The sequence below is a fragment of the Gorilla gorilla genome, chromosome 20, assembly GCF_029281585.2.
Source record: "Gorilla gorilla gorilla isolate KB3781 chromosome 20, NHGRI_mGorGor1-v2.1_pri, whole genome shotgun sequence".
In the NCBI taxonomy this organism is placed as follows: domain Eukaryota; kingdom Metazoa; phylum Chordata; class Mammalia; order Primates; family Hominidae; genus Gorilla; species Gorilla gorilla.
The window spans coordinates 60,355,938-60,370,422 of NC_073244.2; the positions used below are offsets into that span (position 1 = coordinate 60,355,938).

Genomic DNA, 14,485 nt, shown 5'->3' on the forward strand with positions numbered 1-14,485 from the left:
AGCAGCCTGGCCGCCCACTAGCCTCCAGGCCTCCCCCCACCTCACCATCGCTCTCATTAGCTACAGCAAAGGCCTTGTTATCTCTTGGCCAAATGATTTTTCTCTCTGCTCCTGAGGAGTTGGAGTGTGAGGCTGGGGCTTGGGAAGAGTTGAAACGACTCAGCCTCTGTGGGTGTGGAGTGGATGGGGACTGGGGAGGGGTGCTGGGGACTGCCTACCGTGACCTGGCTCTCTGCATCCTCCTCTTCCTCTCTTCTGGTCAACCTGAGGGCCAACAAAGTCACTGCTGGCTTCGTCCTCTTCTCCCTGGTTCCCTTTGCCTACTATGGGCTGGGAGAGAAGCCTTGGAGCAGGGGGTCTTAGCACAGGCCAGGCAGCATGGATGGGCCTGGGGGGTGTCTTGCATATGTATTTTTCACAGGAATTTTCACCAAATTACCCAAAGGGTCTGTGAACCACTAAAAGAATAAGGGGGCCTCTTCATCTCAGATTGGTTTTCTCAGCCACTACTTCCCCAGCAGATCCCCCAGCTGGAAACTGAGGCTTCTGGCTCTCTCACCCTCCAAAATACCAGAGATTCAGGCCTCTGTAAGACCCCAGAGCACATGTCGAAACCCCCTTTCTGTCTAGTGGGTTGAGCCATTTTTCAATGACTGTCACTGGGTGCTCTCTGAGGACTGGGACTCCAACTCAGGCCTCCCAGCCCACAGAACTCAACTGTCGGAGCTCTTCCCCATGCCAAATCCTCTTAGGTGCAAGCCCCTCTTCCAGGAGGACTGGAAGAGCCCTGAGGGGTTAGCATGCCCCTCATTCATTCCCATCTTCCGGGAGTAGACCCTGGGCCTGTAGGCCAGGAGATGAGATCTGGCCCTTCCCTCAGCGAGTCTCGGTCTAGGAGGAGTCTGGCTCCTGACCCTGCCTTGGCGGGAGGCTCCTAGGGAGGCCCCTCCTAGGGTCACAGCCATCTGAGTCCCTGAAATGCTGCTTTGGGGACTCAGGCCTCAAGCTGCCCAGCCTGAATGCCCCTTAGAGACCCAGCCATCCACACCACCAGCCACTGCCTTCACTGGGGACCAGAGATCCAGCCCTGCAGTTGCCACCACCACCAGCTTCAGACCCAAAACCCTCAGAGATACCCTCAGGAATATAGCTGTGCTCCCACGCGATAAAGGATCCAGGCTCTTAGGCCCCAGTCAGACATACACTATCTGATCCCCTGAAACTTCTACTTGGGACCCAACCCCTCTCAAGGTCCAAGCCCTCACAGCTGGCTACATTTAGGGGCCGTTGTATTCACCACCTTCCTCACTCCCAGCTTTCCAACCTGCGGATCAAACTGCCCCTGACCTCTGGAAACTCGCATGGCACCTGCCTCCCCCACTTCCACTACTGCTCAGCCCCTTCTCCCCTCCTTTCTCTGGTGACGCAGAGGGAGGTCATAGCTCCAGAGCTCCCATCCCGCCCAATCTCAGCTCTTCCCAGACAAGTCCAATTAGAGGCCTTGGCAGGCAGCCTCATTAGTAGCCGCAGCTGGGAGCCTGAATGAGGGGAGGGGGAGAGGGAAGCAACACAGGAAACCAGAGGCCCCAAGGCCAGGGCCCCGGAGGAGGGTGGGCCCAGTCATCTAGTGTGTTCTCCATCCTCAGAGGCCTGGACACAGCCTCCTAACAATCACATCCCAATCACAGGGCTGGGACTTCACAGCATACAACCAAATGCTTACACCAGCCTGACTGCAAAGTACCTGAGCTGGAATCTGAATCCACGCTTATTCCAGAGGACCCCCTCACCCCATTCAGGCATGGCGGCCTCGCTGGGAGCCCTCCCCCAAGGCAGGATCAGGAACCAGATCTCCTCCTAGACCTGAGGGCAGGGCCAGGCCTCATCTCCTGGCCTACAGGCCCAGGGTCTGCTCCCGGAAGACATGAAGAACGAGTGAGTGAATGAATGCCGACCCCCTCAGGGCGCATCCAGTCCTCCTACTCTATACAGCTGTGAATAAGGTGTCACCCTGAGGCAGACGGATGGCTCAGCTCCTTACCACATGGATGGCTCCTTCCTTCCTTCTTCAGGGTGCGCTGGCTCTCCCTGGAAGTTTCTCTGTGGAAACAAAAAGGTTAGTTCTTCTCTGATTCTTCTCACTCAAAGCTCTAACCCTAACAGTGCCCACTGTCTCCCCCGCCGGTCCCAGACCCCATATACAAAAGGTCTTCCAGGCTGCAACCTGCACATGAATTCACCACCTTCTACAACCTGCCCTCCTCTCGTGCTCCCCTACATGAGGATGGCCCTATTAGCCCCCTAAGGGCAGAAGCCAAAAACCAAAGGGTTGTTCTCGATGCCACCAAGCCCCCTTCCCTGACAGGACCCAGGAGTCCCGGTCGCCTAAACTTCCGGGATGTTCCACAGATCTCGTACACTTATCTGGGTCCCAGAGGAGATCAGCATTTCCCTGTCCAACCGCCTTCTCATCCCAGGTTCCCAGACTTGGGCTGGGTCCATCTGCTCTCCCTCAGGACCCGAGTACCTCTCGGTTTCTCCAGAGACGTATCGGCATTGCCCTTGACCTCAGCAACCAACTTGCCATTGTTTTCTAAATGCAATCCTCGAGCTCCAGGCTGGTGCACCCAACTCTTCCAGGCAGCCCCCAGACATCCCTCAAGATTTCGCCTCACTAGGTCACGAGTTCCAAGTCTTGCCTCCTTTCCTCCTTCCCCATCACCCACATCCCGTCTGACCCCTGCTCTGTCCCTCCACCCCAATTATGTCTGTCTGTCCCTTTTCCTCCATCCCTAGGGCCCTGGCCTGGCTCAGGCTTCATCACCATTGCTCCAGCCTCCTCCCTGCCTCCAGTAGGTCCCTCACATGGTCCCAGAGGGATCTTTTTAAGCCCGGAGCTGACCCCACCCTTCTTGTGGCTTTATGAAGAAAAGTACAATCTGTTAGCTTGTCAGAGATTTCCTTTCATGATCTGGCCCCGGCCTCATCTCTCACTAGTCACCCCTAGCTACCCTCTACTCCTCAAGCATATCATGATTTTATGCCAAGGCCTTGCACAGGCTGTGCTAGTGCCTCGAAGGCTGGCTTCCTTCCTTCCTTCCTTCCCTCCCTCCTTCCATCCTTCCTTCCTTCCTTCCTTCCACTCAAGTATCAGTTTTCCTTCAATATCTTCCCCAATCTCTGACCTGACACAGATACCCCTTCTCTGGGCTCCCACAGGCCCATCCCCCACCTCTAGCACAATGATCATTCTGCACTGGGGCAACCCATTTGCAGGGTCTCTCCTATCAGGCCTTGAGCACTGAGAGGCCCGGCCCCAAGGGACTCAGCTGTGTATCCCTGGGCCCATCGCAGGTTGCACTCTGAGGCCTGGCTCAGTCTTCCCCTTGACAAGCCTGTCTCTCAGGGGCATCTGACATCTCAAAGCAGAAGCCCAATCTAACCTACACTTCTGAGGGATAAGGCTCTGTCCCCAACAAGCTGTGTGACCATGGGCATGTGATTTCTCCCTGAGCCTCAGTTTCCCATAAGTAACAAGATGAGGATGCCTGCCTTACAGAGATACTGGGAGAGTTAAATGAGAACCCAAACAAGCTCTGGTGTCAAAGAGAAACAAGCTTTTCTCAAACCAGGGAAAAAGTGATCAGAGAAATGAGTCTCTCCTTAAGGATGGCAAAGAGCTTTGAAGTGGTGCAGTTCTCAAGACCATACAGCTTGTTTATAGAGCTGTTTACAACATTTTCTTTAAAAGAAAAAAAAAAGAGAGAGAGAGCCCAGAGCAGCGGCTCATGACTGTAATCCCAGCACTCTAGAGACTGAGGTAGGCGCATCACTTGACCCCAGGAGTTCAGCCAGACTGGGCAACACAGGGAGACCTCATTTCTACAAAAAATAGAAAAACTAGCTACACATGGTGGCACATGCCTGTGGTTGCAGCTACTTGGGAGGCTGAGATGGGAGGATCACCTGAGTCCAGGGAGACTGAGGCTGCAGTGAGCTGTGATAATGCCACTGCACCCCAGCCAGGGCAACAGAGAAGCGAGTGAGACTGTCTCAAAATAAATTAATTAATTAAAAAAAAAAAGCCAGGTGCAGTGGCTCATGCTTGTAATCCCAGCACTTTGGGAGGCTGAGGTAGGAGGACAGTTTGAGCCCAGGAGTTTGAGACCAGTCTGGGCAACACAGTGAGATCTCAACTCTATAAAAATATTTTAAAAAGGCTGGGCATGGTGGCTCATGCCTGTAATCCCAGCACTTTGGGAGGCCGAGGCGGGCAGATCACCTGAGATCAGTTCAAGACCAGCCTGGCCAACATGGCGAAACCCCGTCTCTACTAAAAAAAATACAAAAATTAGCCAGGTGTGGCGGCAGGTTCCTGTAATCCCAGCTGCTTGGGAGGCTGAGGCAGGGAGAATTGCTTGAACCTGGGAGGTGGAGGTTGCAGTGAGCTGAGATCGTGCCACTGCACTCCAGCCTGGGTGACAGAGTGAGACTCCATCTCAAAAAAAAAAAAAAGCCAGGCATGGTGGTGTGTTCCTGTAGTCCCAGCTACTCGGGAGGCTGAGGTGGGAGGATTGCTTATCCAGGAGATTGAGGCTGCAGTGAGTCAAGTTCACTCCGGCCTTGGCAACAGAATAAGACAAGATCCTGTCTCTAAAAACAAAAAACAAAAAAAACCCCAATGGTTATTGCTGAGTTAAAGATGTCATAGTGAGCTTGCTGGCTTTTCTTAAAGGTGCTAATATTTGAAACATAAATGCTTAATATATCCTTAAAATGCTGGAATAAACAACTTACTTATTCCCTTCCTACAGTAGTACGATTTTAAATAATGTAATTCCCGAGAGTGTTTTCTAAAAAACAAACCAACAATAAAAGCCACAGTGCAACTTGTGTGTTTGCTTGGTTCACCTTTGTCTACAACGCTGGCAGGTCAGTCCCTGGGGTAGGGGTGGTGTCTGGTCTGGCTTGTGGCTGGGTGTCCAGCACACACTGGGCCCTCAATTAACATTTTCTCATCAAATGGCGAACAAGCAAAAGTGTGAGTGAATGGGCTGGCCAGGGCGGCACCTGGAGCTCCTGGCCCCTTTCCAGCTCCTGGACTTCAGAGCTTTTCCTGTGCTCACCTGTCCCCCAGCTGGGACTTCAGATGGAAACTCAGTTTCCTCACTGGTCTCATGGATGACTTCCTCCCACTGCCACACCCCACACAGAGGGTTGGAGAGATCAGCAGTTGCCACTTCCTGTTTCTGGGACAGAAGTTGTTTCCGAGGTCAGGGAGAGCCATATTAAGGTAGAAGACAAGGTCAGAGATAGAAATAGGTTTAGGTGTGCGGCTGAAAATAGGATGAGAGATAGAAAAGGGCTGGTGTGGGGCTGGGGTTGGGGAGTGGGCAGAAGCAGGAACAGGGGAGGATTTGGTGCCAGGACCAAGGTCTAGGTTCGAGATGAAGTTAAGGAGTGAGATGGTCATGGAGGGAGACGAGATAGGGGTGAGTCAAAGCTGGATCAGACTGGGGTCTGGCACAGGCCTGGGTCTGGCAGTGGGTTTGGGGTTAGGATCCGAGGTAGAGAGAGTTAGAGAAAAGCTAAGGTTGCGATGGGAGCCTCTGGCAGCAATGTGGGTTAGGGCTAGGCTGGTGTGAGGATCAGAGTAGGGAGATGTTTGGAGATTCTGCCTTGGTGGCCTGCAGCTTATTCCAGGGGTGTTAGGCCCACCTGTCGAATGGCCTCGATCTCCAAGCCCAGCGATGGGGGTAGCAGCTGGGTCCAGCCCACTCTTCTCAGCTGGGCCCCTTCAGGTAGCCTGGCCACACAGAAAGGAGGGAGGAAGATGGCCTCTGTGCCTGGTGGCCACTCAGTCAGCTTATGCTGGCCTCCCTTCCCTGCCCACCTTGGGGCTGGAGGCCAGGGTGTCCCTGCCCTTAGGCTCCCCTCCTGCCTCCTCCTACCCCTTGAAATTCCACTCACTCATCGGGCCCCTCATAGGTCTGACTCAGCTGCTCCTCCAGGCGTGAAATCTCCAGCCTCAGTTCCTGCAAAGGAGGAAGTGGGGAGCACATTTGGCTCTGCATTTTTCCCACCCTCCCATCCACCTCTGGGCTCCTCTTCCAGGGTTCTTTCCCCTTTCCTGACTACTTTGGGCTCCCCAGACACATACTGCCTAGGGACAAGGGGAAGAAACCCATGACAGAATGTTAGGAAGCCAAAGAGAGAGAGCAACAGGAATCCAGAAGCTAAAGCACAGGCCAAAAGGCCAGGCGCAGTGGCTCATGCCTGTAATCCCAGCACTTCAGGAGGCCGAGGCGGGCAGATCACAAGGTCAGGAGATCGAGACCATCCTGGCTGACAGGGTGAAACCATGTCTCTACTAAAAATACAAAAAATTAGCCGGGCATGGTGGCACGCACTTGTAGTCCCAGCTACTTGGGAGGCTGAGGCAGGAGAATCGCTTGAACCCAGGAGGTGGAGGTTGCAGTGAGCCGAGATTGCACCACTGCACTCCAGCCTGGGTGACACAGCCAGACTCCATCTCAAAAAAGAAAGAAAAAAAAAAGCACAGCCAAGAAAATTAAAACAAGGAAGGCAGAGGCAGAGATGCATGAAAAAATGAGACATAGATGGAAACAGACTCACAGACAGGCAAGAGAAACATGAGGGCTAAGAGACTGGTAAAGACCAGAGCCAAACAGAGAAGACTTGCCTAGGGAGACAGACAGCCTAGACCTAGAGGCAGAGACAGGAACCCATACGAGCCTCGCAGAGACACAAAAAGATAAGGAGGGGAGGCTGGGCGTGGTGGCTCACGCCTATAATCCCAGCACTTTGGGAGGCCAAGGGGGGTGGATCACGAGGTCAAGAGATCAAGACCATCCTGGCCAACATGGTGAAACCCCGTCTCTACTAAAAATACAAAAATTAGCTGGGCATGCTGGCGTGCACCTGTAGTCCCAGCTATTTGGGAAGCTGAGGCAGGACAATCGCTTGAACCTGGGAGGCAAAGGTTGCAGTGAGCCGAGATTGTGCCACTGCACTCCAGCCTAGCGACAGAGCAAGACTCCGTCTCAAAAAAAATATAAGATAAGGAGAGGAGGTGTGTGAGAAGACACCCACAGAGAATGAAAGTGAATGGAAGGAACAGAGAAAAAGTGAAAAGGCAGATACAGAAACAGAGGGGGAGACATACAGTCATACAGTCATACATTAAGGATGGAAGAAGCAAGATGTGGCCACTGACAGAGAAAGAGGCACGAGGAGGAGAGGCAGCAAGTCCCAGAGATGGCAAAAGAGAAGTGGCGAGGGCCGCGGTGGGTGGCAAGGGCCGCTGAGTTACCTGCGTTGTCACTCTGTATTCTTCCAGGGTCTGGGCCAGGCTCTCCACATGGCGAGTGCGCTAGGAAAGCCGAAAGCCAAATGAGACTGGGACCAGTTCCCCAAAGACACTGGGGGTGGTGGTGGCCGGGGGACTGGCTGGGGGGTTAAGGGACAGGGTGAGCTTGAGGGAAGAGCTGGGGCGCAAGGGAGAGCACCGGGCAGAAGGGCTTCTAGATCCCTGAGGGGTCACACTCGGGACCTGGGGAAACCCTCCAGTCTCTCCAGCTGCACATCCAAGGATCAGACCCAAGTAGGACTTCCCTTTCTAGACCAGGGGCAGGAAGTGGCTGGTGCACAAGGAAGGCAAATCTTTCTCTCCCCGGGCCCCTTACCTCAGAGAGGATGGTGTCTCGTTGGCAAATGAGGTGTTCACACTCAAAGAGCTGCCGCTGCCAAGAAAGGAGCCGGTCCATCCATCCAGCCTCCCAGGACTCCCCTTGGTCCTGCCCTCCACCTGGCCCCACCTGTTCTCTCGCACCCCCACGTATTCAGCCTCCTGAGATGTTCCAGGACTTCAGGGATTTTAGGGATGCCTGGGTGGTCCTGGGAGCCTGACAGCTTGATGGAAGACCCTGCCCTTATCAGGCTGCAGTCACTAAAACCGGAAATGGGAAAAATGGCCCCGGGGTGGTGGAAAGTTGTCAGGCACTAGGAAGGAGTGGCACCTTCAAAGTGTCCTTCTCCATGGCCAGCTCCTGACTTCTCTTCTTCACTCCATCCCGCTCAGCAAGCAGCTTCCCGTTCTAGAAGAAGGAATGGCTGGTCACATTCATTTCAGCAAACGGTAATGTCAAAATTAACAGCAGATATTTGCTAAACACTTGATTGATATACATCAGGCCTCATGCTAAGCACTTCACATGTTTTAACCCATTTAATTCCTCCAACCATTCCAGTGGGACCACAGCTTTAATTTCTTTGAGTGTGGCTCCCCCATCTATAAAAATGGAGCTAGGCCAGGCGCAGTGGCTCACGCCTGTAATCCCAGCACTTTGGGAGGCTGAGGCGGGCGGATCACAAGGTCAGGAGTTCAAGACCAGCCTGGCCAACATGGTGAAACCCCGTCTCTACTAAAAATACAAAAATTAGCTGGGCATGGTAGTGCGTGCCTGTAATCCCAGTTACTCAGGAGGCTGAGGCAGGAGAAATGCTTGAACTGGGAAGACGAAGGTTGCAGTGAGCCAAGATCGCACCACTGCACTCCAGCCTGGGCGACAAGAGCGAGACTGTCTCAGGAAAAAACAACAACAACAACAAAACGGAGCTTAACTAGTACCTACTTTATGGGATTGCTGTAAAGATTAGATAGGTTAATAATCGCTAACACTTACCGAGCATTTTGCATGTGTTGACTCATTTCTTATCCCCAATTTTAAAATCAAAAGAACAATATAAGCAGCCTGTTATCCACGTTATCTATCACCCAGCTTCAATAATTATATGCATTTTCTCAGTTTTGTTTAAACTGAGATGTTTCTCCTCCAGATTTTTTTTTTTTTTTTTTTTTTTTTGAGCCAGAGTTTTGCTTTTGTTGCCCAGGCTGGCGTGCAACGGTGCGATCTTGGTTCACTGCAGTCTTTGCCTTCTGGGTTCAAGTGATTCTCTTGCCTCAGCCTCCCTAGTAGCTGGGATTACAGCCACCTGCCACCACACCCAGCTAATTTTTTTTTTTTTTTTTTGAGACGGAGTTTCCCTCATGTTGCCCAGGCTGGAATGCAATGGCATGATCTTGGTTCACTGCAACCTCTGCCTCCCGGGTTCAAGTTATTCTCCTGCCTCACCCTCCCAAGTAGCTGGGATTACAGGCATATGCCACCACGCTCAGCTAATTTTGTATTTTTAGTAGAGACGGGGGTTTCACTATGTTGGCCAGGCTGGTCTTGAACTCCTGACCTCAGGCGATCCACCTGCCTCCGCCTCCCAAAGTGCTGGGATTACAGGTGTGAGCCACCGCACCCGGCTCTCCTCCAGATGTTTTAAGTAGATTACTTTAAAGCAAATTGCAGGCATCATATTAGTTCACCTGTAGTTACTCCAGCATTTATCTCCTACTTGAGGACTTATTTCCTTTAGCAAAACCACAATACCACTATCATACTTAACAAAACTAACAATAACTCAGTATCATCTCATACTAGAAAGTTTGTGCTCCTTTTTCTTTCTTTTTTTTTTTTTTTGAGAGGAGTTTCACTCTTGTTGCCCAGGCTGGAGTGCAATGGCGTGATCGCGGCTCACTGCAACCTCTGCCTTCCAGGTTCAAGCGATTCTCCTGCCTCAGTCTCCAGAGTAGCTGGGATTACGGGTGCGCGCCATCACACCTGGCTAATTTTTGTATTTTTAGTAGAGACGGGGTTTCACCACGCCGGCCAGGCTGGTCTTGACCTTCTGACCTCAGGTAATCCACCCTTCTTGGTCTCCCAAAGTGCTGGGATTACAGGGGTGAGCCACTGCACCCGGCCTGTGCTCCTTTTTCATTTTGGTTGTCTCAGAGATTTCTTTACATTTACTTTGATTGAGGGTCCAAACAAGGTCCATCATTGCTTTTGGTTGAAATGTCTTACTTCTTTTAATCTGACAGTAATTTCTGCCCCCTCCACCCCGACCCTGGTACTCTTCAGGCCCTCATTCTGTGGAAGAAAGCAAGTCCCTTGTCCTGTAGGATTGGTGCGTTCAGATTAGGCTGATTGCGCTCTTGTTCCCTGTGGTTATGTTCACCACTTTCCTCTATCATTATTTCTTATAAACTGGTAGGTAGATCCAGGGCCTTGTCCAGACTGTTGTTCAATTTCTTGGCAAGATTGGGTGGTGCTATACATATCAAATTGTGCCATTCAGGAGTAATGCCAAGTCTGGTTGCCCTATTAATAGTATAATGATTTCCAATTTTATAGAGGAGTAGAGAGGCTAAGAGACTTGGCAAGGTGACATGGTAAATGGACTCAAACCTAAATCTGTGTGATTCCAAATCCTGTGTTTATAATCCTCAGACTCTCATGTGAGCCAGACACAGCCCTGGGTGAGAATGGGACACAAAGGGAATTAGGTTCTAGAGGTGGCGACGGATGCAGAAGCGGGTAACAATGCACGAGGTGGGCTCTGGTGAGGCCTACAGCCTGGGTACCATGGGAGCACTAACAGGCTTCCTGAGGAGGCGTTGCTGAGTCTTCAAGGCTGAGGGCAGTTAGCTGGGAAAACAATAGGCTGGAGAGGGCAGCCCATGCCAGCCATGAAATGGGACCTGAGCATAAAATGGCCCAGATTCCAGTCTAAAGTTTAGGGGCACCAAAAACCTATCAAGTTGCACAGGGTTTCAAAGCGAGGTGGTCACTGGGGAAATGCACTTTGGGGCATGGAGGCAGTCCAGAGTTCCCTTTCACCACACCCCTCCTCTTGGCACTCCAGGGGATATACCAAGGCCAGCCTCTCCCTCTCTCCAGCCAGCTCCAAGTCCTCCATCAGCTGCTCTCCCTCTGTCTCAGTGGGCCTGGGCTGCCAGGTGAAGGGCAGAGGAAGGACGGGAAAGGAGTGCTGTCTCAACATCTGTCCACCTGGTAGGGATTTGCAGGCCAGATCCTGGGCCACTCGGCAGGGAACCTGGTTACTCAGCTGCTCCTGCCTCCTTCTGCAGTAACCTGAGCCAGCTCTGTAGGTTCTCCACAGGAAGGCTGCCTGGATCTTCAGTGTCTGAGTGTCTTGTTACTCCAGCATTATTCTACTGTAACTTGAGAACTCAATCTATAGATGCTCTGTAGGCAGCTGTGTGGAGGGGGAAGGTAGAGGGGAGGGAACCAAGAATAGCTCCAGTTTATCGAGGGCCGAGGGTGTCCCAGATGCTGCTCAAGGCACTCAACCTGGCAGCAGGCCTTCCTGGTGGGGAGGAGGTAGAGATGAGACTGCTGGTTGCTATTTACCCTGCTTACTCCTGCTTTTGTCGAGGGATCCACTCTCTCTGTCTGAGAGCAGATGGGTCCCAGCCCCAGCCATGGGAGTGAGTCAAGGTGGAAATCTTGGCAGATGCAGGAAGCTCAGCTGGTTAGCTAAGCCAGCAGCCATTCTCACCCCTTCTCACTTGTTCACCTGCCACTCTAGAGGCTGAAAAAGGTCACATATTCTCCTGGGCTCCTTTGCAGCTGGGGGCGTTATGTCATCCAGTTCCGGCCAGTGAGATGCAAGAGCTGCTGGGGGTGGGGTGAGAGGCTTCTGATGAAAGGAGCCACGAGAGGGGCATTTCCTGGCTCCCCTCGCCTTTTTTTTTTTTTTGAGACAGAGTCTTGCTCTGTCGCCCAAGCTGGAGTGCAGTGGCACAATCTCGGCTCACTGCAAGCTCCGCCTCCTGGGATCACGCCATTCTCCTGCCTCAGCCTCCGGAGTAGCTGGGACTACAGCGGCTCGCTGCCATGCCCAACTAATTATTTATTTTTTGTATTTTTAGTAGAGACGGGGGTTTCACCATGTTAGCCAGGATAGTCTCGATCTCCTGACCTCGTGATCTGCCTGCCTCGGCCTCCCACAGTGCTGGGATTACAGGCGTGAGCCACTGCGCCCAGCCTCCTGGCTCCCCTTTGCCCCACGTTTTCCTACTTTGAGTGAGAACATGAGATTGGAGCTGTTGCAGTCATCTGCAATAATGAGGCCACAGGCAGCCAGGGAGCCACCAAACCACCCAGAGACCACCTTCTTCCCAGAGACCACCTTCTTCTAAACCTCTGGTTAAGGAAATGAATGTCCTGTAAATTGAAGGCATCATTTCTTTGTTCTCTTCCCTGGAGCATTCTGGACCCATCAGTGGCCATATTATCCATGTAGTCTGGTTATAATGGCTGAATGGCAATGAACTGTAAAGCAGGAAGTTCTGCCAGGGGGCTTCAGGGAAAGTTTTTCATTTTAAAAAATTTTTTTTGAGACAGAGTCTGGCTCTGTCACCCAGGCTAGAATGCGGTGGCACAATCTCAGCTCACTGCAACCTCTGCCTCCCAGGTTCAAGTGATTCTCCTGCCTCAGCCTCTCAAGTAGCTGGGATTACAGACGCCTGCCACCACGCCTGGCTAATTTTTATATTTTTAGTAGAGATGGGGTTTCGCCATGTTGGTCAGGCTGGTTTCGAACTCCTGACCTCAAATGATCCACCCATCTCGGCCTCCCAAGATGCTGGGATTACAAGCGTGAGCCACTGTGCCTGGGCTTTCATTCTTTTATTTACTTTTTTTGTTTTTTTGTTTTATAGAGACGGGCTCTCACTATGTTGCCTAGGTTGGTCTCGAACTCCTGGCCTAGGCAATCTTGCTTTGGCCTCCCAAAGTGTTGGGATTACAGGTGTGAGCCACCATGCCCAGCTGGAAAGTTTTTCTTTTCCTTTTTTTTTTTTTTTTTTTTTGAGACTGAGTCTTGCTCTGTCACCCAGACTGGAGTACACTGGTACCATCTTGGCTCACTGCAACCTCTGCCTCCTGGGTTCAAGCGATTCTCCTGCCTCAGCCTCCCGAGTAGCTGGGATTACAGGTGTGTGCCACCACACCCGGCTGATTTTTTTATTTTTAGTAGAGATGGGGTTTCACCGTGTTGGCCAGGCTGGTCTCGAACTCCTGATCTCAGGTGATCCACCCACCTCGGCCTCCCAAAGTGCTGGGATTACAGGCGTGAGCCACTGCGCCTGGCAAGTTTTTCATTCTTAAAAAGGGATGTTCTGAAAGAAACTGTCACATCCTGTCTGCACTCCATGTCTCACATGGTACAGCCATCCTGCTGTGAGATTCCCATTGCCCCAAGAGGGTGAGTTTTCATGGAAGAGCCAGAAAATAGCAGAAAGATTTTGGATTTCAGTGTAAAAAACACTGCACATGTAGGACAAAGATATTTTTTGGGAATACATGATCTGCCTGGACTAGGCAGAGATCCTTAAAGCTGGGGGAGGAATGCAGGACAGACAGAGAAGAGAATAGGCTGAAAATGAGCCCAGAGTTTTCCCCTAACCCAGGGCTAGCTATGAGGGATGGAGGGTATGGATGGAGAACCACAGAGCCCTGGAAGTCTTGTGATCTGAGAGGCCTTGCGTGTACTTCCCAGAGCACTCTCAGAATCATCACGGTGTGAGAATAATAGAGATGCTACTTTCTTGTGAAAGCAAAGAGGCCTCACTGGTGGGTCCTCTCCAGACCTCTGCCCACCCCAGCCCTGTGTCCTCCAGTCTGTCAAGGCCTGGGTGGGGTTTGGGATCCTTCAGGGAAATGAGTGAGGGACAGGGACTTTGCTAACAGCTCAGGGAGAACAGAGGAATCTCCTGTTTCTCTTTCCCCAGAGAAGCCACATCTCCCCACCATGAGCACCCACCCTGGCCTGGGGAAATGAGGCAGGGGCTTTGGGCAGTGACCCCAGCCTCTTCCCTTTCACAGGAAAGTAGCCAAACCACCTCCCTGGCTCTGGAAGGGTGTGGAAGTGGTGGAGTGAGAGTCCCAGCCCAGATAAGGGATCACCACCAGAAGATGAAGAAGATGGTATGTCCAGAGATCCGAAGGCAATGCGGGCCTCACAGTAGATGCCAGCACACAGTGGTGACAAACGCTTGGACAAAACCCATCAATCTCATGAACAGCAGAGAGGAGAAACACTGAGTGAGGATCAGCAGCCTCCTAGAGCACTAGACTCCTGCATCAGTCTCCTGCAACTTAGATACCACCTTGAGGTGGGGGGTGGTGACAGGTTTCATTGTCAATTGATGAGTTTGTTTCAATCTAAAAAAAATTAGGTGGGCCCAGAATGAACTAAGATGATGTTTTTCTGTCTTGGATGGAACGGGGCTTGAATTAAATGTGAAGCTGAACTCAGTCTCTTCATATTGTTTGCTAGTCCCTCAGTGAAATGCTGTCAATCCTCAAAACAAGCCTACTGAACAGATACCCTTCTTCCAGTTCTTTGAAAGTAAAAGTAGGTCAGGCGTGGTGGCTCATGTCTGTAATCCCAGCATTTTGGGAGGCTGAGGTGGGCAGATCACCTGAGGTCGGGAGTTCGAGACCAGCCTGACCAACATGGAAAAACCCCGTCTCTACTAAAACAAACAAACAAACCAACCAACAAAAAAACAAAATTAGGCAGGCGTGGTGGCACATGCCTGTAA

At 51.8% G+C, this 14,485-nt stretch overlaps 1 protein-coding gene across 13 annotated transcripts in view; it reads right to left on the reverse strand.

Moving 5' to 3' along the window:
* Positions 1-14,485, reverse strand: part of KASH5 (KASH domain containing 5) — a 29,768-nt gene that overhangs the window by 2,777 nt on the left and 12,506 nt on the right. For 9 of the 13 annotated variants that reach the window (XR_010132029.1, XR_010132028.1, XM_031007230.3 and 6 more), the window contains 8 exons: positions 8,040-8,117; positions 7,707-7,763; positions 7,334-7,393; positions 5,971-6,035; positions 5,719-5,806; positions 5,127-5,249; positions 2,042-2,100; positions 219-264 (listed from right to left, as the gene is read on the reverse strand). Coding sequence is in view for 11 of the 13 variants with exons in the window: in XM_031007230.3 (XP_030863090.1) it covers positions 219-264; positions 2,042-2,100; positions 5,127-5,249; positions 5,719-5,806; positions 5,971-6,035; positions 7,334-7,393; positions 7,707-7,763; positions 8,040-8,117 (576 nt within the window). In the remaining 2 variants the exon portion in view is untranslated. The remainder of the gene's footprint in view (positions 1-218; positions 265-2,041; positions 2,101-5,126; positions 5,250-5,718; positions 5,807-5,970; positions 6,036-7,333; positions 7,394-7,706; positions 7,764-8,039; positions 8,118-14,485) is intronic. The other 4 variants (XM_055369953.2, XM_031007232.3, XM_055369952.2 and 1 more) reach the window with 2 other exon arrangements.